The sequence below is a fragment of a genome, unplaced genomic scaffold (genome assembly GCF_019419815.1).
Source record: "Pyrus x bretschneideri cultivar Hongxiangsu unplaced genomic scaffold, Pyrus_bretschneideri_v1 Contig11, whole genome shotgun sequence".
Taxonomy (NCBI): domain Eukaryota; kingdom Viridiplantae; phylum Streptophyta; class Magnoliopsida; order Rosales; family Rosaceae; genus Pyrus; species Pyrus x bretschneideri.
This window is the reverse complement of record NW_025999402.1, coordinates 6492328-6513515: the sequence shown is the minus strand read 5'-3', so window position 1 is coordinate 6513515 and position 21188 is coordinate 6492328. Positions and strand designations below refer to the sequence as shown.

Below are 21188 nucleotides of genomic sequence, written 5' to 3'. Positions count from 1 at the left end.
AAAAGAAAAACGAATGAAAAGTTCTCAAAAACTTTAGTTTTAATAAAAAATGATAAATAAATATGTAAGTGAATAGTACCATGAAAGGTAAAAACGTCATTTTTCATTAAAAGTGAACAATATTATAAGTATTTTGTTAAAACTCTTTAAAAATAAATCTGGATAAAGTTGAGGGCAATCTAGTATCTTCACTCTCACTTACTCATGCGAGATAGCCGCCCTTAAAATCTCCCGTTAGCCCGGGGTCCGCGTATGTCACATCGGTCTTATCCCCAACTACACGCTTCTCAATCTACACGCCACATGAGCACTCCCTCTGGATCCGACGAACGTTCCAGATCTCTCTCGATCTGAATACTTGTTCGACCTTTAACGTCCACGCCGCCGATAAATAACTACCCGATCTCCTTATTTCACTCCCTCTCTGGTCTCCAGTCCAATCGCACTAACAAAGTCGTTAAAGTACGCCTGATCTGCTAAATTACGCCGTTCAGAAACATGGGCCTACTTGATCAGCTTTGGGACGACACCCTCGCCGGGCCTCAGCCCGACAGCGGTCTCGGGAAACTTCGCAAGCACAAAACCTTCAGTTTCCGGTCCAGCTCAGCCACTGGTGCGTCGTCGTTTTAGTATTTTTCTGGCGGCGCGTGTTAGCACACGTGATGAACGCAACTAACTGCTAAGCCTTTACCAATTTTACATTAAATTCTCCAGGAATAAAAGTTTTTAATCGAAAATCTCTGATCATTTGCAAGTAGATCAAACGGTTGAAAATGAAACTAAAACATGAAAATGTTGAGATCATGCGGCTGATATTAATTAGGGGTGGAAATCTTGTTGGAAGTTTAATTGTTTGTTTTGGTTTGGTTGAATTAGGATCGTCAGATGGCGGAAACGTAAGATCGTTCGGTGGGAATTCGCCGGAAGAGGCTAAAGTTACGCGGAGTATTATGATAGTGAAGCCCCCAGGTTATGGGAGCGGTAACGGCGGATCAGCTCCAGTTTCGCCAGCTGGGGTTACTTCTCCAATTTCGCCAGCTGGGTCTACGCCGCCGGTGTCCCCGTTTTCTGGTAAGCATTTGAAATGTCAGATATACCTCTGCCTCATTGCATGTGGGACCAGGTTTCCACAAATGGTGGAGCCTCCACTCATCACTGATGTGTTTGGGAGACAAGGGTATAGTAGTAATTTAACTCAATATCTATGTTCTAGAATTTGGTATGGATGTCTTTGTTAATTGACGTTTTTGCCCTTGTTGAAATATCATCAAATCTTACATTCTTAAACCAGATGTTTTTTTGTCATTTAGTAACAATAACGAATATGAACAATGTGCATATAGAGCTATTCTTTGTCATGAGTATTTTTTTTGCGTACGTGTTAGATTATAGTGATTCGTGTCTGATTGTTAGTGATTTATAAGTGCATTGTAAGGAGTCGAGCAGTGTCGTAAACAAATGTTGATAGTGTTGTGTTGACGGTGGTTTTAGGTGGCAGGGAGCCATTCGGGCGGTTTCGAAGGAAGTCAGGGTCGGATGCATACGAGAAGGCGAGCCAGGTCGTTGGAGGAAGGAGCGCCCGTTCTCCTTACGACGTGTGACATATGAAGGCTGCGTTCTTGTCCAATCGAAATCTTCCATGAGATGAAATGAACGTGTTTTCTGTGGACGGATCAGCCATGCATGGCCGAAAGGACGAAGAAACTGTTTAATTAGGGTTTCCACGTGCTAATAATGTATTGATATAAGTAAGCATTTTGCATGCTAGGGTTTGGGTGTTGTTTGTTCTGGGTTGCAATCTAGTGAGTGCGCGACTATATAAATATAGTAGTAGTTGTTTGTAAGATGTGAGAATGCCGATGGATTTGGAGTTGGAGTTGGTAAAATCTGATCTCTGCTGTTTTCTGTAAAGTGAGTGCTTAATTTTCCCTTGCAAGTTCCTGCTATGGTGTTTGAATAAGAAAACTATATTACATCTATAATCTGCTGCTTGTGTCAATATTACTCGTCCAGTAATGCTAGAAAGACTGAATTTATAGATTAAATTAAACTAAATAATGTAGAAGTTGATTGGATTTAGTCTTTCTAGCATTACTTTTACTCGTTTTAGATGGAACCTGTATGCTACGCGCAAAAAATAAAAATAAAAAATCAATGAGGAAATTTGTCGAGCGCTTGGTGGAATGTGCTTTCATATCGACAAACGTCAAAGCAATTTGCCGAATGATGTTAAGATTTCATGTCGAGTGTTGTGGACATGAGTGTCCTATCATTTTTTAAGAGCATTTCACCACACTTGATGAGTACAAAAAGATTTTGTACATATATCTTTATTTTATTTTATGAACAAACGATATTATCTACATTAAGGGGGTGTGGGAGTGAGTTAAACTTCACCATAGGCCACCCATAATAATGTGGTTCAAATTCGCCTTTAGCGAGAATCGAACCTAACATCTCACTTACAAGTAAAGAAGAATAACACTAGATTGTAGTACTAAATCGTGTACATACATCTTTCTTGGCATTTTCCTATGATTTGGTAATTGGACCATCGGAGTTGAAGTGGAGGAGCGAAAAATATAAGAGTTGAAGTTGACACTACACTCCACACACAATTTTTTTTTTTTTTTGTTTTGAAATTGAAGTACGATATTCATAGATAACAATTGAAAACGTATAAAGCTGAAAGAAAGGTGCATAACATGAGTCTTGATAAAAATATTGTCAGGAATTTCAACCCGCTCTAAGGGAAAAAGAACGTCCCACACCAACATAATCATAACTTAAATTTTGTCTTCTACAAGAACATATAAAATGATATCTGGTGGATCTTCGAACCAAGTCGCGTCGAGAATGGAAGTGAGGCTAAACCTTGCTAGGTGGTGAGCCACTTTATTAGCCTCACGTTTGTAGAAACTGATCTTCTCCTGAGAAACATTCAACAATAAACGCCAGGTGCCATCAATGATATGACCAAACTGACTGAAATTGGCGCTAGTGTCCTTCTGGTTACTCGCCACCACCATGAAGGCATCCCCTTCCATTTCCACCTGCAGAGCCCCTCATTTCTGCGCAAATTCAGCTGCTCCACGAACAGCCAAACTCTTAGGCAGCAGTGGTGAGGTGATACCCTCAAATTGCTGCACTTTTGCAGCCACGAACTCCCCCCCTCGACTGGGTGAACGGAGCATATCACCACCCCGCTATAAGAAGGAATTTCCATCCGTTCATATGCTCCACACCGTAAGCAGCAGCAGCTCAAAGCTATCATTTAACAGAGAAGATACCATCCTAGCTAGCCAATGATGAACCCTTCACGCAAGTCCGTGCCAGTGTGCAAACCAAGTGCACTAGATAACCAAATTGCACTCGTCCTCGACCATTGCAGCAAAGCATGCTCCACCGTTTCCCGGTCTTTATCATAGAACATACAAGTCACCTCCGACAAGACCTTACGCTTCATCAAATTCACCCGAGTTGAAATGGCATTAGAATATGGAAGTTGATGATTGGTTTATTACTTAAGCGTTGATAAACGTACTCATTTCTATTAGCGATACATCATTTAATTTGTAAATTTAGTTTTTAAATTTAGTCTCTTTAGTATTACCCTAAAGAAAAATGAATGAGATAAACAGGGACCGTCAATCATGAAGACAAACGAGGAATGCTTGTGGAGTAAGGCTAGCTTTTAACATCTGTTAGTTTCATAGTTGCTGTCAATGGAAAGGGATCCTTTCCTCCTAATCCATCAAATTAAAGGATCCGTGCCGTTGAAATTTGATTCAACGGCTACAAACAGGAGTCCACGTTAAAAATTATAATAACTTTAGCCGTTAGATCAATTTTTAACAGCAAAAATCTCCTAATTTGATTGATTAGGAGAAAGTGATCCGAAGCTGTCAATTATGTTTGTTGAAACAAATGTAGTAAAAGTTCTTTTGCTAGAAATTTGTCATCAAATTTTTGTTTTACTTGAAAACCAAAATAGAGTTGATAATTGCAAAAGACACATTAATTTTAACAATTTAAGTTGTCAAATTTGTATGTCTGACTGAAATTTGGGTGTGATTTGATAACTTTTTAGAAAGTGGAATCTACACCTACTACCTAAATAGTTAACAGAGGCTTATATGAGTCTCGAAGAGGAAATCATTTATTCTTCCAAATAAATCAAACAAATGATTCATCATAAAAGTGAAAGTGATCCCAACCTTCTTCGTGGGTGTATTTTGTAATTAGCTAAAAAAATGAGGGCACTTTAATTAAAAAGGCCTCAACAATTTTTTTCTTAATCAAAGCAATCAACAACTTTTATTTAACACATATATAAAGTCCCTTTTGGGGTCACAAATTTCATCAAAATATATAGACAGAAATGCCCCTCAAACAAAAAACTTTAAAAACAGTTCAAAATAATGCATCAAATGGGGCATGGGTATTTTTGTCATTTTAACAGTGTTTTTTTTAATAATTAATTTTTTTGTACATTTTTTTTAAAATAATTAGTACCTCACCATAGGCTTGCAATAATATGATTCAATCAGTTGTTCATTAAATATTATTTTCTCTATTTTAAAACACGTTCAAAACATAGGCGTGTAATACTGGTTATAAAAAAGGTCTTTCGTACCTGCATAATAACGTGATTAAATTAGTTGTCAAATGATTTTTTTTTTATTGAACAAACGATATTATCTACACTAAGGGAGAGGGGTGGGCTTAGCCTCACAATGGGCTAGCAATAATGTGATTCAATCAGTTGTTTATTAAATATTATTTTCTCTTTTCTTAATGTAAATTAAATAGAGACCGGTTTTATTATGTAATTCAACTGCTTTGATTGGTTTATAAGAGGTTTCTTCTAGCATGATCTAAGATTATTCATTTACTTCAAATATTTGACTTTTCTTTTGTCAATTTACGCATATATGTATTTAAAACGTTTAAATCGCGCATAACACGTTGTGATTTAAAAAATATTTTATGCTGGCGCGTGAGCGCGTGCATGAAAGCTAGTTCAATAGAAATGACACAAATTATACACACTCAACTTTTATCAACAATAAGAACAAAAAATATAAATTATTTAATAAGCCATGGCAGCTAAAGCGTGCATACCACATGTGAGGTCACAAGCTAGTCAACCTTCTCTCTTTCACCCGTCCTATCATCTCTCGATCACACATCGTCCCCATCGGAAAGGGATCCTCTTCGGATTCTTTCCTTCTAATCCACCAAATCAAGGAATTCGTGCTGTTGAAATTTGATTCAATGGCTACAAATAGAGGTCCACTTTAAAAGTTATAATAACTTCAGTCGTTGGATCAAATTTGAATGGCACGGATTCCTTGATTTGGTGGATTGGGAAGAAGGGATCCAGAGAGAATCCCATTCCGTCCCCACCCCTCTCATGTTTCATGAATTTTCTTAAGGATTAGGATTCATTCTCCTCTTTCTATCTCCTTCCTTCCTCTTCTTTCACATTATTTATTTTGTCTTTGTCTTTCTATATAAAATTAATATAATATGTTAACGTGGCTCAACCGTGACCGTTTAAATAGAAAGAAAGAAAAAAGAAGGAAAAAAAGAGGGAAGATAATCATACTCCATTTATTTGTTACCTTTGTGTAAGAAGAAGATAAAGAAGGGGGAGAGACATCGAGATTTGAGGGACAGGTAGGGACGAGTGAAAAGGAAAGATGAGAGAGGGATAGGTGGGATTGGCAAAGTGGAAAGAGGAGAGAAAGGAGGAGGGTGGGGCTCCGTGCGTGAAAATGGGCTGGGATATGAGCAAAGGGATTTTCTCTAAATCCCTTCTTTCTAATCCACTAAATCAAATGATCCGTATCGTTAAAATTTGATCCAACAGTTACAAACAGGGGTCCACTTTAAAAGTGATAATAACTTCAGCCGTTAGATCAATTTTCAATGACACGGATCCTCTAATTTGATGGATTAGGAGAAAAAGATTCATAGATGATCCCTTTCCGGCTTATGGGACCCGCCATGCATAGACGTGTTTTCTGTGGACGGATTAGCCATGCATGGCCGGAAGGAAAAAGAAATTGTTTAATTAGGGTTTCCACGTGCTAATAATGTATTGATATAAGTAAGCATTTTGTACGCTAGGGTTTGGGTGTTGTTTGTTCTTGTCACATCCCGGCCCGGGGCGGATCACTTCCCGAGCCCGCTCCACCACCGTAGCACGATATTGTCTGCTTTGGGCTTACCATTCCCTCACGGTTTTGTTTTTGGGAACTCACGAGCAACTTCCCAATGGGTCACCCATCATGGGATTGCTCTAGCCCCCTTCTCGCTTAACTTCGGAGTTCCTACGGAACCCGAAGCCAGTGAGCTCCCAAAAGGCATCGTGCTAGGTAGGGATGGGAATATACATTTAAGGATCACTTCCCTGGGCGATGTGGGATGTTACAATCCACCCCCCTTAGGGGCCCGACGTCCTCGTCGGCACATTTCCGGCCAGGGATTGGCTCTGATACCAATTTGTCACATCCCGGCCCGGGGCGGATCACTTCCCGAGCCCGCTCCACCACCGTAGCACGATATTGTCCGCTTTGGGCTTACCATTCCCTCACGGTTTTGTTTTTGGGAACTCACGAGCAACTTCCCAGTGGATCACCCATCATGGGATTGCTCTAGCCCCCTTCTCGCTTAACTTCGGAGTTCCTACGGAACCCGAAGCCAGTGAGCTCCCAAAAGGTCTCGTGCTAGGTAGGGATGAGAATATACATTTAAGGATCACTCCCCTGGGCGATGTGGGATGTTACAGTTCTAGGTTGCAATCTAGTGAGTGCGCGACTATATAAATATAGTAGTGGTTGTTTGTAAGATGTGAGAATGCCAATGGATTTGGAGTTGGAGTTGCATCTGATCTCTGCTGTTATCTGTAAAGTGAGTGCTTAATTTTCCCTTGCAAGTTCTTGCTTTGGTGTTTGAATAAGAAAATTATATTATATCTATAATTTGCTGCTTGTGTCAATATTACTCGTTTTAGACCGAAATTGTGCACGCAAAAATAAAAATAAATGAGGAAATTTGTCGAGCGTTGGGTGGTATATGCATTCATTCAACAAATGTCAAAGCAATTTGCCGAATGATGTTAAGATTTCATGTTGAGTGTTGTGGACATCAATGTCATGTCATTTTTGAAAAGCATTTCATCATACACTTGATGAGCACAAAAAGATTTTGTACTTGCATCTTTTTTTTTTTTTTATTTTGGGTAAAGTACAAAAAACTACCTTAACTATTGTGGTCACGACAGTTTCATACCTCATCTTTTAAAATTGACAATGTCATACCGCATCTTACGAATTTGTGACAATGTCATACCTCCGTCAAATTTTCTGTTAAATGCTGACGTGGCAAGAGACGGGGACCACTTTCTATTACAAAATTAATAAAATATTATTAAAAACTAAAAAAAATATTTAATATTTTTCAAATATTAAAATAATAAATAAAAGTATAATTAAAAAAAAAAAGGATAAAGTACAAAAAACTACCTCAACTATTGGGGTCACGACAGTTTCATACCTCATCTTTTAAAATTGACAATGTCATACCGCATTTTACGAATTTGTGACAATGTCATACCTCCGTCAATTTTTCTGTTAGTTTTTTCTGTTAAGTGCTGACGTGGCTTGATTCGGGACATACTTTCTATTAAAAAATTATTAAAAACTAAAAAAAAAAAAAATTAATATTTTTTAAATATTAAAATAATAATAAAAAGTAGAAAAAAAAAAAACCCTCATTTCGTCCCTCCCCTCCCCCCTCCTCCCTCCTCTCTCCTCTCCCCTCTCCCCATCTTCATCTTCTTCCCCCACTTGCAAATCCCAACAAAAAAAAAAAAAAAAAAATCCAATTTGTCTTCCCCCCACACCCACACACTCTTCTCCCTTCTGCAACCCAAAAAAAAAAAAAAAAAACCAAGATCCCGTCGGTGGAAGATGGGTGTGCAAAGAAGGTGGAGGATGGGTGCAGAAGAGGATGTGGAGAATGGATGAAAGTGGTGGATTTGGGGTTTGATGGGTTTTCAAATTTTTTTATTTTTTTTTATTTTTTTTTATTTTTTTGGGTTTGCTGGTGGGGGGAAGAAAATGAAGATGGGGAGAAGAGAGAGGAGGGGGAGGGGGGGAGGGAAAAACTGATGGTTTTTTTTTACTCTGCTTTTTATTATTATTTTAATATTTAAAAAATATTAAATAATTGTTTTTTAGTTTTTAATGATTTTTTAATAGAAAGTATGTCCCGAATCAAGCCACGTCAGCACTTAACAGAAAAACTAACAGAAAATTTGACGGAGGTATGACATTGTCACAAATTCGTAAGATACGGTATGACATTGTCAATTTTAAAAGATGAGGTATGAAACTGTCGTGACCCCAATAGTTAAGGTAGTTTTTTGTACTTTACCTTTTTTTTTTTTGTTGGGATTTGCAAGTGGGGGAAGAAGATGAAGATGGGGAGAGGGGAGAGGAGAGAGGAGGGAGGAGGGGGGAGGGGAGGGACGAAATGAGGGTTTTTTTTTTTTTTTTTCTACTTTTTATTATTATTTTAATATTTAAAAAATATTAAATATTTTTTTTTTTAGTTTTTAATAATTTTTAATAGAAAGTATGTCTCGAATCAAGCCACGTCAGCACTTAACAGAAAAAACTAACAGAAAAATTGACGGAGGTATGATATTGTCACAAATTCGTAAGATGCGGTATGACATTGTCAATTTTAAAAGATGAGGTATGAAACTGTCGTGACCCCAATAGTTGAGGTAGTTTTTTGTACTTTAAACGATATTAGTCGGCTAAATCTCACCATAAGCTAGTCATAATAATGTGGTTCAATTTTGTCTTTGGCAAGAATTAAACCTAAAACTTCTTACCTACAAGTAAAGAAGAATAACACTAGACCTTAATACTAAGTCGCGTACATATATACATCTTTCTTGGCATTCAAATGGTCATTGGACTATCGGAGTTGAACTGGAGGAGAGAAAAATATGAGAGTTGAAGTTGACGAATCCAGATCCTCGCCTGATCCTCTTTGTGAGGATCCTGGGAATCTGTGAATCATGTAAGTTGATCGTACATCGTGTGGTCATAAATCATTTTAAATATTTTTATTTAAAATTAAACACAAACAGTACCTGACAAAAACTAACCACACAATGTACGATGAACGGACACGATTCCTGGATCTCTAAGATCTTCACCAAAAGGATCCGGAGAGGATCCTATTGGGAAGTTGACACTACACTTGTGGAGTGTCAATACTAAATATTTTATTATCCAATATTAGAACAGCAAGAAAAATAAAAAAAAATTTGGTTAAATATGCTAAAAAAAACTTCGGTTAAAATGATGTGTACCATTAAAATACAAGTTTTATACAAGATATAGCCGTTAAAAGATTCATTATATGCAAGATTTAACCATATTTTTCAGAGCACTAAACGATACATAACATACGAATAAAAATTGAAAAGAAGAGAGATTAAAGAAAAATGAATGAGATAACGAGGGACAGTCAATCATGAAGACAAACGAGGAATGAGATTAAAGAAAAATGAATGAGTAAGGTTAGCTTTTAACATCTGTTAGTTTCATAGTTGCTGTCAATTATGTTGTGTTGAAACAAATGTCGTAAAAGTTCTTTTGCTAGAAAATTTGTCATCAATTTTTTGTTGAAGGTTACCTGAAAACCAAAGTATGGTTGGTAAATGCAAACGAAACATTAACTTTTAACAATTTAAGTTGCAATTTTTTTATGTCTGATTGAAATTTAGGTGTGATTTGGTTACACTTTAAAAAAGTGGAATCTACGTAAACAGTTAACAGAGACTTATATAAGTCATATATTTGTCCAAATATATCAAACAAAAGATTCAACATGAAAGTGATCGCAACCTTCTTCGTGGGTGTATTTTATAATTTGCTAAAAAAATGAGGGCACTTTAATTAAAAAGGCTTCAACAAAATTTTTTTCTTAACCAAAAGCACTCAACAACTTTTATTTAATAGAAAGAACACAAATTATACACACTCAACTTTTTAACAACAATAACAAAAGGGATTTGTTATTGGTACTTCAAAAATCTGTACTTCAAATTTTCTATAATTAGAATGAAAAATATACTTATGAAGAGTGTATAATGAGATTTTAAAAGTGCTTATAATACTTCCCTAACAAAAAAATATAAAGTATTAAATATGCCCTTGGCAACTAAAGCGTGCATATTACAAGTGAATACCATGCGCTAGTCAACTCTCTCTCTCTCTTTCACCCGTCCCATCATCTCTCGCTCACACATCGGCCCCACCCCTCTCCTCTTTCATGAATTTTCTTTGTTGCCTTTGTGTAAGAAGAAGATAAAGAAGTTGGAAAAAAGAGTACGAGGGAGAGAGAGAGAGATATGTTTTTAAGAAATTAGTTTTTTTGTTTTAACTATTAAATAAAGTTGTTTAAATGCTTTTGTTGAGATTCAAATTTAAAGATCTTCTTATTAGTTTCTCTAAAAAATTAAGAGTCTGTTTAGTACTCTAGTTGAATTCTACTTTTTTTAACTCAAAACACTTTTTAAGTTTTGGTTTTTAAAAATTTATTTGGTAGGACTATTTTTAGAAATTGGACTCACAACTAACTAAAAAAAAATAGTCCATTCTCTAAAAACATCAAAGAGATCCAAAAATAGAGTTTGGTGTTGTTTAATGGATTTCAAGTGCATATTTTCCCCATCTGAGAATCTCCATATGCTCTAAGTGGGCGAGCTAGAATCCTTATGTCATGTTGGTCGTTCAAAAGACTTTTTCTCTCTGCCCCATTTCTCATTTTGTTGATTGAAAGTAACCTATATGTTGTTTATCTCCATGAATCTAGGAACTTTTGCTTGCATTGTATCATTTGGTCTACGTATTGGAACTGATAACATTCGAAATTATGCAGGATTATACACAAAGGATCCCTTTTTGGATCTCTCCTTAGCCTTATGTCTCTTATTCTCAGAAGGTCTTCCTCCACTAGCAGTTGTTTTTAAAAAATGTTTTGAGAAATGATCAAATTTTGTTAATAGGATACCAAACAGGTCCTAAAAACTAGTATAGAGTCGAAAGGGGCACGTATATGGGCCTCGATCTTGTTCAACTTTGCCGGTACTTGCAATCTGAGCCCAAGTCTGCCCTTCAACCGAGTTAGCAAGTTGGGTCAATCAACACGGATCTTTAGTAACCGGGTCATCGGGTACCCACCGAGCCACCGTTCTCAGCGAGTCAATTTTTCTCTTGCCTCACACTTCCGTCAATGCTCTGATTCCGAGTCTTCCAGGAGCTCAATGGAAGAAACCACCGATTGACAAAAAAATGGGTTGCGCGTCTCTGATCCTGCTGCTCCTTCTCAATACACTCGTCCCCTCTTTATCTGGTAATTACATAAATATATATATATATATATATATGTGTGTGTGTGTGTGTGTATATTTCAAGCTTCTTGTTTGTTTTCAGATCCTAATTGTTTGATTTTCGGGAGCTCTGTGTTGAAATTATTCGACGAACAGTTTTGGGGTCGATTTCATATTATCCCAGCTTTTCAGCCATCGAAAATTATCATATTATCATCTTTTTATGAAAATAACGACATCATGAATTTGTATTTGTTTTTTTTTTCTTTCTGGATTATAGATATTGGGTATTGGTCAAAATCTAGTTAGGATTCAGAAAGCCTCGTTCTTTTTGCACTTAATCGGTGCAGTTTAGTTTACCATATGCAGAAACACTGGATTGCTGCTGTTACATGAATTGCAACATTGGGGTTTTCATTTTCTCACACTAGGTTAGACTCCCTGTCCCCAGAGTGTCAAAACATAGGTTTTATATGAGCAGTAGTTCCAGTGTGGCGGATGCAACAGACTCGGCTCGAGGGAAGCTGAGATGGGCTAGAATCAGTTTGGAGGTGGAGCTCTATGTTTATTATCTTTGTAGTTGACAAGCCATGGAGGGGCATGCTTTTTATTAAAGCTGGCATAAGTTGATCTTTGGTGTGCCTCGACTGCATTATCACATCTCACGAGTGTATGGTCATAGCTCGTTTTTCATATGTAATGGTGGTGTGGAAATTGGATGCAATCTGCTTGTTGTTTCCCGGTTTTATGTTCTCCTTAATCAGCAGAATGGCTCTGCTTTCTGAATTTTCTCTCTTATCAGAAGATATTTACTTCTAATACGTCACTTTATCGAGTTTTTGTTTTTCTTTAATAGTTGTGTAGAACTTATTACGAAACATTATCTGAATTCGTTTTCCTGCAGGTAAGCCTGACAGTGTATGCATTTCCCAAGGTGGTCGTTTCCCGCCATTCTCTTCTGAGGGAAAGCCTCCAAAACGTGTGACCAAGGGATCCAAAGATCTGACTCTCTGCAGGGTGTTCCGCAAAAAAACTTGCTGTGATGTAGCCCAGACACATCCTGCACTTGTATCTGTTAGGAAGTTGGCTTCATCAGGGGAAGCTGGCCCAGAGTGCTTGCATTTATGGGAATTGCTGGAATGTTCCATCTGTGATCCCCGCATTGGTGTGCAGTCAGGACCTCCGGTTATATGTGCCTCTTTCTGTGACAGGGTTTTTGAGGCTTGTGCTGAGGCTTACTACTCTACGGATGCAATAACACAGGTGTGTGGGTGGCTTTTAAGTTCCAGTCCAAGATTTTCCTTGCCAGTTATTAAAGTGAAAGGGGAATATGAAGTGTTGGGTTGGAGGGGGTGTGACATGCTGCTTGGTTTGTCCGCCTAGACGGTCTTCTTTGAAGTATCTTCATCATTGACATTATTAATGTTTCTTCCGTGTGCAATGTTTTGTTAACAATGCAAATAGTAGTTGAACTGACACTGCTTACTAAAGACATCAAACTTATCTCCTTCCAGATGTATTAGAGAACGACTTTGATGATTAAATATTTTCTGCCAGGTTCTAGCACCATGTGGAGTAAATGATTATGTTTGCGGCAGGGCCTCTGAATGGATTCGTAATGGCACAGAGTTCTGCCATGCTGCAGGATTTGACGTTAAAGATGACATATCGGCGAGCAAGGAAGAACCATTTTGCTATGGCGGGAAAGCCAGTCTTGATTTGATTGCTGATTCATGGAAGGCTTCACCATCTGAGGTGCCCCAGAAAGCCGAGAGCTTGAGAGTGCTAGAGGAATTCCAGCAGCGGTGGAGGGAAATGCCATTTAGCGAAAGAGTTTCTTGGGCCATTGGAGGATTGGTGCTTACAGCAGGCCTATTGTTTGTAAGGTATGCCCTTCTTCTGTTACCATGTCAATTTCCATAATGAAATTCTGCTAGCGTAGCTAGGGCGGATCGTTTTTGCTCCGCTGTTGATCTTTTCTTTGTTCATGTGTGTATGCAGCAAACGGAAAAGACATAACCAGCGCCACAATGTAGCCGCTCTACGAATCAGGAAATTTGAAGCCAAGAAAAGCCAGAAATCTCCTAATAGTCCAGGAAGTAGGAAAAACAAGTAAAAGATGAATTTCTCTCTTGCACGGGAAAACGTTTAGTTATGACTATTTACAGTTGATGTATCAATATATTGTTATAAAAAGTTTGTGCCTTTTGCTCTTTATTATAACTGCATACTATTGTCACCACCGCCGCCTACCATCACCACCATCGCAACCATAATCACCACCATTGTCGTTGCCACCACCATCCACTATCATCACCTCCATCACCATCACTATCACTAGTACATTCCCCAACTACAATCTCTCATTCATATATTAACTAGCCTATTGCCACACGCGTATGCATGTGGCAATTGGCCTTTTTATATTTTTTTATTTAAATAATTAATTTACATTTTTTTTTAAAAGAAATGAATTAAAGACGTGAAACCATCCCCTAATGTGGGAGGTTTTGTTTTTGTTTTTTTTTTTTTTTTTTTAATTTTATAATTTTAAATATTAAATGCATTCAAAATAAAAACATGGTTAAATACTTTAACTTTTTTTGGTTCAATTGTAATTTATGAAATTGTTCAAGGGCAATTTATGGTATTTTGAATGTTTCACTATTTTAGGGTACTCACTTTATATATAGATAACTCTATACACACATTAATCTCATATTTGAATTCCTTTGTTTTTTTAGGTTAGTCAAACAATAAAATTTACAAATTTGATCAAAATAAAATTCTGTCATTTTAAAATTTCTTAATAATATTAAATTGACTGATCCCAACGCAGAGTAAGAGGAGATCATAATTTTGTTAATTTATCTTTGCAAAAGGAGAATTTTAACGAAAAGTTCTCAGTACTATTCACTTTAACGACAAACCACATTTTCACATTAAAAAGTCAATCATGGTATTATTTACTTTACCTTTTATTTTGTCCTTATCATTAAAACTCAAAGTTTTCAAACTCTTTTCATTAGTTTTCCTTTGCAAAAGAGTATATTCCTTCACCGGAGAAATCTCTAGAACATCTGCTTGGGAGTTGAGAATTCACCACCTTCCATAAACACAAGAGAAGTACCTCTGAATGGTATGACATAATGGATATGACCATCTTACAATCAATTTGATTAAGGGGTGAAATATTCGATAAAGGTTCCACATACAAATACAAAACTAAGTAATTTCGAATAGGGTACACAAACAACTCTTTAAGCTCCGATCTAACAGCCGAACGCGACAGAAGATTCAACACCACATCGATGAAACCGTAACATAAATTTCTTCATGTCCTCTTGATGACACCACGGTTAGTCTTCAATATCCTCAATCTAGATGTTCCATCTGCAAAGCAAGGTGAAACATTTATCGAGGAAACGATAATTAAAACACCGGCAATGGCTATAGATACGAAGTAAAATTTAACAACATACCTTCCAAAGACCGTCATTAAGATAATGCATGTTGTCAACTCCAATTCCCTTGTTGATATCTCTTCTGTAAGCCATGCAGATAAGGCAATCAGCAATGGATTACTAAGCTGGATTTGATACAATTAGTAGTTCGCTGTAGAGTGAACTTGGCCCTACCGCCCAAATTTACGAACAAGGGAAGAAACTTTAAAAAGCTAACAATCAGAGGTTTATGATTTATTCTGAATTTTTAAGCTTTTATCATTTAATGTCATATTCTGAGGTCGGTGAAGACAAGTTAGGTTCTACATATACATATCTTGTTCTCGATATTCTAAGGGTTTCTCAGGCAATAGTATAGGAGAAGCAACTATAACGTCCTTCAAGTGAGATAATAACTTACATTTCTTTTGCTGACATCTTTGTGAAGCCAATAGCGAGAGCATGTTGCTTCCCTTCTGCCATTATCGCCTGGGATACATACAAACCAAACTGAACTTCAACATTTCCATCTCATTATACGGAAATTATTTAAATCGACTCAAAATCACATTTGTTCTAACGTGAGTATGACTTTTACATTAATCCAAAGAAAGAAAAAAAAAGACAAACTTGTACCACAGGAGTTTCTGCTCCCACTTCGTCGTCCAAAGCACCACCGGGAGAAGTTAGACCTGGACACATTATGTTTGCACCAGAGAGAACAAACCTTATGGCACCCCTATCTACTTGCAACTTTTTCATAACATCTGGATCTGTAAAACCCAACAAGGAAACCCTGAATTTTCTCAACTACATATTTTTGGAAGGAAAACTTTACAAATAACATAGATTTTAATTTAACAAAAAGATGAAAAAGGAAGATTGCATGATAGAAAAACATAGACCAGACTTAAAAAACAAAAGCACAAAGCCCCCTTCGCTGCCCTTCAAAAAAGAAAAATCCCAAAATTCATATGCAAAGACTTGTGGCATAGTCTGAAATATTTCTCTCCTCTTTAATAAGGTACCGGAACATTGTTGAATCGGAACTTCCGAACATGAGAATCAATTCACCTGGTAGGTCTCACCCGAAGGTAACAATTCTCACTTTCTAGAGTAGATGTATGATGGCTCCACCTGCCCGCACCCAAAATCCTTGGCTGAAAATATTGACAGAATCTTCCTAGGCTTTCCACTACAGTAGGGCTCATATCACATTTGGAACCCCATGCAGAATGCCAAGAAAAGCAAGAAACCCACAAAATAGCTGGTTTTCCACTGTGATCTCAACAAATCATTGCATTCTTATTTACTGATTGTACAGCCGGTGATTAAGAAAACTTCGAATCATTCTCATTAAATTCATTGAATCCTAAGATTTAAAAATACAAGCAATTCTTTTGGTATAAGTAACAGTTAAGTTTATCATTCTCATTATTAGAAGTTTCTTCCAAATTATTTACTTCCAAAACACCAGAATTGCATTTTCACCTTACTACAACTTATCAGCAGAGAGACATGACGATCAACAAATAAAGTAACCGGAAAATGATTCTTCAAGAAAATAGAATAATGAGAAAACAATTTTGTGGGAAAGAAATTGTTACACTGATGAAGGAGTCTTAGGGTAGGCATATATGGTCCATCACGAATGTTGAAAAATAGTGGCACGTTGTTTACCACAACCAAATTGAGATGGTTCTGACTGAAAAAAGTGGAGAAAGTGGGAAACAATGTTAGATATACGAGATAAGACAGCACCAAACGAACGGCTGAGTCAAGAGGTAAATCCAACAAAGTAACAAACCATTTAGCCACAATTAGAGGAGACTTCTTAGGAATCAAATCTTCCAACACTTGTTCGAGCCCAGGGTACTGCAGTTGAAGTTAAATTTTCGATAAAACGAATGTAAAGTATATCTTAAAGCATCAGTTAAATCCCTCTGAACATCTTACCTCATCTGCAATACTTTGCCGAATTTTGCGCTGGACGGATGCCTTAACTTGGTTTTGTGCAGACACCTCTTCGGTGGAAAACCTACAACATAACACATACATGCAATTATACAACAAAATATTCCCCTTATGTATCTCGATTGCAACAAGAAGAATTTGCTACTCCAAACCACTTCCACACGAAAAAAACTACTGGGAACCCTAACCATCCTCCCCGAACCTCCTCTTCCGAAAAAGCTAAAAGAACGATTGCTTACACACAGAGAAGCAATGGCACCATTCCAATTACACAAGCAACAATAAAATTCAAGGCATAAATCGAGGGCATTGGCGTTCTAGGATTCATAACCCATATAATCACATAATCGAAAATCCAAATTAAAACAAACTGTTGGTATTTCCATCGAATCAAAGCAAACCCAGAAATTATATGCCTCAATGATCAACAAATTAAAACACACATAGCATATATTTAGAAATACAGATCATAAAGCTTACTTCTTGAACATTCTGGAAATGGAGGATAGAGGAAATCTAAGATCTTCAGCAGCAAGCAAATAAAACCCTTCGACGATTGATTTTAAGATCGAACAATGGACCTTGAATTCTGGTTCTAAAGTTTTGTTTTGAAGCACTGACTGGTGCGGAATCAGTTAGCTCGGCTGCGCACTGTGTCCCCGCGCCGGTGTAGCTGGTAACCCATCTTTGGGCCCTTTGGCATTGGGCTCCCCTGGAGGTAGAATTTGGGTTTTGGGTAGGGCTATGTGTGATCTCCGGCAAGGTGACTTTTCTGTGAACTGAGACTGATCCATTATTAAGGCCCAACTAGGTAATTTTGAAAAACGAAGTTTTGCTTTTCACACATCGTTTTTAGCTTCTCACTAATTCTCATATTGATTTTGTTTGATTTATTCAATTTGATGACCATAAATAAGAGGGTGTGTGACTAGTTAAAAAAAAGTGCGAAAATCACTTTTTAATCTTTGGAGCACGTGATTCTTAACACCAAATTTTTCATCCACGATAAATTTTACATGCGAAGCGCAAACCTTTAAATAATATTACAAATTTCCGTGTCAGTAGTTTTGGATGCAAATTCAAATCTTATGTAAATGGCATACATAATATTAAATTCGAATCTCATGAGAAGTCACGTCATCTCATGAATAAGGACTGACTGAGGAACGAACACGATTTATTCCTCTGATGGCTCAAATATGAAAATGATATATGATAAATTCATTTTAGAATTCTTATAAAAGAAATCCGGATCATATCCGGATTCCTAACATGAACCCACGTTGTTATCCGGATTCCTAACATGAACCCACGTGTACAACGTTGCTATCATGCGCCGGTCTATCTTCCTCTCACCGCCCCCACTTATCCGTCCATATTTGAAGGTTTCAACAAAATTGAAACCTACATGGCGCTGCGAGAAAAATTTAGGAGGAAATTAATAAAAAAAAATAGAAAAAGAATTAGAGATAAGAAACATTCAAGGCAAATCCCAATTTTCTAATCCCAATCAATCATTCCCTTCCTTCTGTTGCTTCTCCTTCTAATTCCAAAACTCAAGTTGCACCATTTTTTTTTTTTGTTTTTTTTTTCAGGTTTTGATAAATTTCTCAGCTTTTCTCTGTTGACCCACTTGACCTTTCTTCTCCTTCAATCCAAAAAGTTGGGATCTTGATTCGAATCTCTGAATTTTTAAAGCAACCCATTTCTTCAATCTCTCTGGTTCTTCAGAAATTTTAGAACTTTCAATCTGGGTTCTTTCGAGCAGAGCAGATGATGATGATGACAATGGAGGGGATGATGGATAAGGGTGTGTTGGATGATATAATCAGGAGGCTTTTGGAAGGCAAAGGAGGGAAGCAAGTGCAGCTTTCGGAGGCGGAGATCCGTCAACTTTGCGTCAACGCCCGCCAAATCTTCCTCTCTCAGCCTAATCTTCTCGAGGTCCGAGCTCCGGTTCGAATTTGCGGTCAGCTCTCTCATCCTCTCTTACAGTATCTTTCATGATCATGATGGTGTTGAATTGTCTAATTTACTGTACCCCGTTTATTTTCTGGTGTTTGCTTGTGGATGATTATGTAAGAAATTTGGTACTGAATCAGAATGGTGGCAGAACTGATAATTCGATTAAATTGAGGTGCGAAATAAAGGGTGACCCCAAGCCAACAAGGCGGACCGCAAGCGGGTCGGGGGAACACTACGTTCATTTCGTTGGATGAATTTGGAATATGTTTGAGTTATCAATTTGGGACGCCATTGGTTCATTAGTCTCAATTTCTGCCCAATAATGTTCGTTTTTTGGTCAGTAATGTAAAGAAAAGACAAAGGCAAGGAAATGATTTTTGTTTTTCGTAATGACCGGTTTTTTGCCTGGTTATAAGGATATCACAATCATGTACTTTTGGATTGTGTTTTTCCTTAATCAGCCAACATACACATTCACCTTGAAAATTCACCTTAGAATTTCTTGACTTGGATGTTCCTTTGCTGCATTTTGAGTACTTGGTATCGTCGAATTTGTATTCAGAACGTTTCTTGGTCCTCTAATTGTACATCATGCTCTAGTGTTTCTTGCATGAAATAGAGGGCAGAAATGATACTTGAAGGCATACATAGTACAATTATCTCCTTATATTTCTTTATGTCCACGGTCTTCCTAATATTGCAGGCGTCTTACAGGTGATATACATGGACAATACCAAGACCTACTAAGGGTGTTCGAATATGGTGGTTATCCTCCTTCTGCAAATTACCTGTTTCTAGGAGACTATGTGGATCGAGGCAAGCAAAGTTTGGAGACAATCTGTTTGCTTCTGGCCTACAAAATAAGATACCCTGACAAAATTTTCCTTTTGAGGGGAAACCATGAAGATGCAAAGATTAATCGAATATATGGGTTCTATGACGAGTGTAAAAGGAGGTTTAATGTAAGGCTTTGGAAAATATTTACCGAGTGCTTTAATTGTTTGCCTGTGGCTGCACTTATTGATGGGAAGATACTTTGTATGCACGGGGGTCTCTCGCCAGAGTTGGAAAACTTGGACCAAATAAAAGAAATTTCACGGCCAACTGACATTCCAGATAATGGTCTGTTATGCGATCTGCTTTGGTCTGATCCTGATGCTAGGGTTGAGGGTTGGGCGGAGAGTGATCGAGGTGTTTCCTGTACTTTTGGAGCTGATAGAGTTAGTGATTTTTTAGATAAGAATGAGCTTGATCTCATTTGCCGGGGTCATCAGGTAATCCTATTCTTACTTGAACAAATTGAATCCTAATTACAAACAACCTAACCATATATGTGTTCCCCGCCTTTTCTTTTCCCATTCCCCTAGTAGTCTTATAAATTATGTCCACAATATTTTGGACTTGTAGAAATACTGTAGGCATTACAATTTACCTCGGTTTTTATGGTTGATGGTACCTCTAGGCATCCTTTGTGCAAACCATTATCACTTTTTGCTGAATTTTTTCGTGATCATTTAATCCAAGTTGTCCAGATGAATGATTATTTAAGTTACACTGTAGGTGGTGGAGGATGGCTATGAGTTTTTCGCAAAACGAAGATTAGTCACAATATTTTCAGCTCCCAACTATGGCGGGGAGTTTGATAATGCCGGTGCTCTATTGAGTGTTGATGAAGCTCTGGTGTGTTCCTTTGAGATACTGAAACCAGTTGATCATAAAGCATCCCCGAGCGGTTCAAAGTTAAATCTTAAAAAGGTATTTGTATCGCCATTTATATTTGTTTCGATAGCAATTGTGTGATGATATTATTTAATCACGATGTCCTTATGTTGTGCGTCTTTGGGCAGCCTCCTAAAAAGAACTGATTATTTGGAGATTTCTCACAGCTCAATTAGAAAATACAAGAAGCTCGACAGGTGCTAGAGTTTGGATTCTGTTTAATAGATGAGCTTGACAAGTGAGAAGCGCCATCTTAATCCGAGAGTTCCAAGCGTTGATCACATTGAAGATTTTCTTGTGTTTTTATGAAATTTGTAAATCGTAACTGCGTATGTTGTTCTTGCTTGTGCAGGGAAGAGGTTTTCGGTTTAGACTCTACTTTTTGGTCAATATCTGCTCATTCTGGTTTGTTTTTTGTTGAGCATTTGTAAATTATCGTCACAGCATTTCAGAAGTTTCGCTGGTTTCCTGATTAGTCTTCACTTCTTTAAATCAAGGATGGTGCTATCCACACGTCCTTTTTTACTTCTCACACACCCTCTTAATTTCTTGTTTTTCCATTTGTCGATCTTTCCTTTGATAAAGATTTTGATCATGATCCATCCCAAGTACTAACAAGTTAATTAATCACTCTTTAGCGACTAATTTACCATGTCATCCCATAT

General features: G+C 37.4%; 4 protein-coding genes across 6 annotated transcripts; 3 read left to right on the top strand and 1 right to left on the bottom strand.

Moving 5' to 3' along the window:
- The first annotated feature begins 403 nt into the window (after nucleotides 1–403).
- On the top strand, nucleotides 404–1982 carry LOC103930608 (dormancy-associated protein homolog 3). 2 transcript variants are annotated; one of them, XM_009339970.3, is made up of 3 exons: nucleotides 404–613; nucleotides 877–1071; nucleotides 1499–1982. In XM_009339970.3, the coding sequence occupies exons 1-3, from the start codon at nucleotides 499–501 to the stop codon at nucleotides 1606–1608; spliced, it is 420 nt and encodes a 139-aa protein (XP_009338245.2). In that variant the 5' UTR covers nucleotides 404–498; the 3' UTR covers nucleotides 1609–1982. The 2 variants fall into 2 exon arrangements, with proteins under 2 accessions (XP_009338245.2, XP_009338244.2); XM_009339969.3 differs by having other exon boundaries at nucleotides 405–613; nucleotides 1492–1982.
- Nucleotides 1983–11203: 9221 nt separating this feature from the next.
- Nucleotides 11204–13639, top strand: LOC103930610. The gene is made up of 4 exons (XM_009339971.3): nucleotides 11204–11445; nucleotides 12327–12685; nucleotides 12980–13308; nucleotides 13424–13639. Exons 1-4 carry the CDS (start codon nucleotides 11385–11387, stop codon nucleotides 13536–13538), a joined length of 864 nt encoding a protein of 287 aa, XP_009338246.2. The 5' UTR covers nucleotides 11204–11384; the 3' UTR covers nucleotides 13539–13639.
- A 910-nt stretch (nucleotides 13640–14549) lies between these two features.
- Nucleotides 14550–17554, bottom strand: LOC103930601 (malignant T-cell-amplified sequence 1 homolog). 2 transcript variants are annotated; one of them, XM_009339958.3, is made up of 8 exons: nucleotides 17320–17550; nucleotides 16822–16903; nucleotides 16673–16740; nucleotides 16473–16570; nucleotides 15502–15638; nucleotides 15287–15354; nucleotides 14905–14968; nucleotides 14550–14815 (listed from the first exon to the last, which is right to left on the bottom strand). In XM_009339958.3, the coding sequence occupies exons 1-8, from the start codon at nucleotides 17328–17330 to the stop codon at nucleotides 14798–14800; spliced, it is 546 nt and encodes a 181-aa protein (XP_009338233.1). In that variant the 5' UTR covers nucleotides 17331–17550; the 3' UTR covers nucleotides 14550–14797. The 2 variants fall into 2 exon arrangements, with proteins under 2 accessions (XP_009338233.1, XP_048432564.1); XM_048576607.1 differs by lacking the exon at nucleotides 14550–14815 and having other exon boundaries at nucleotides 14923–15011; nucleotides 17320–17554.
- Nucleotides 17555–18205: 651 nt separating this feature from the next.
- On the top strand, nucleotides 18206–20998 carry LOC103930597 (serine/threonine-protein phosphatase PP1). Its single transcript, XM_048576598.1, has 4 exons — nucleotides 18206–18808; nucleotides 19519–20078; nucleotides 20365–20559; nucleotides 20652–20998. The coding sequence occupies exons 1-4, from the start codon at nucleotides 18613–18615 to the stop codon at nucleotides 20667–20669; spliced, it is 969 nt and encodes a 322-aa protein (XP_048432555.1). The 5' UTR covers nucleotides 18206–18612; the 3' UTR covers nucleotides 20670–20998.
- Nucleotides 20999–21188: the final 190 nt, after the last annotated feature.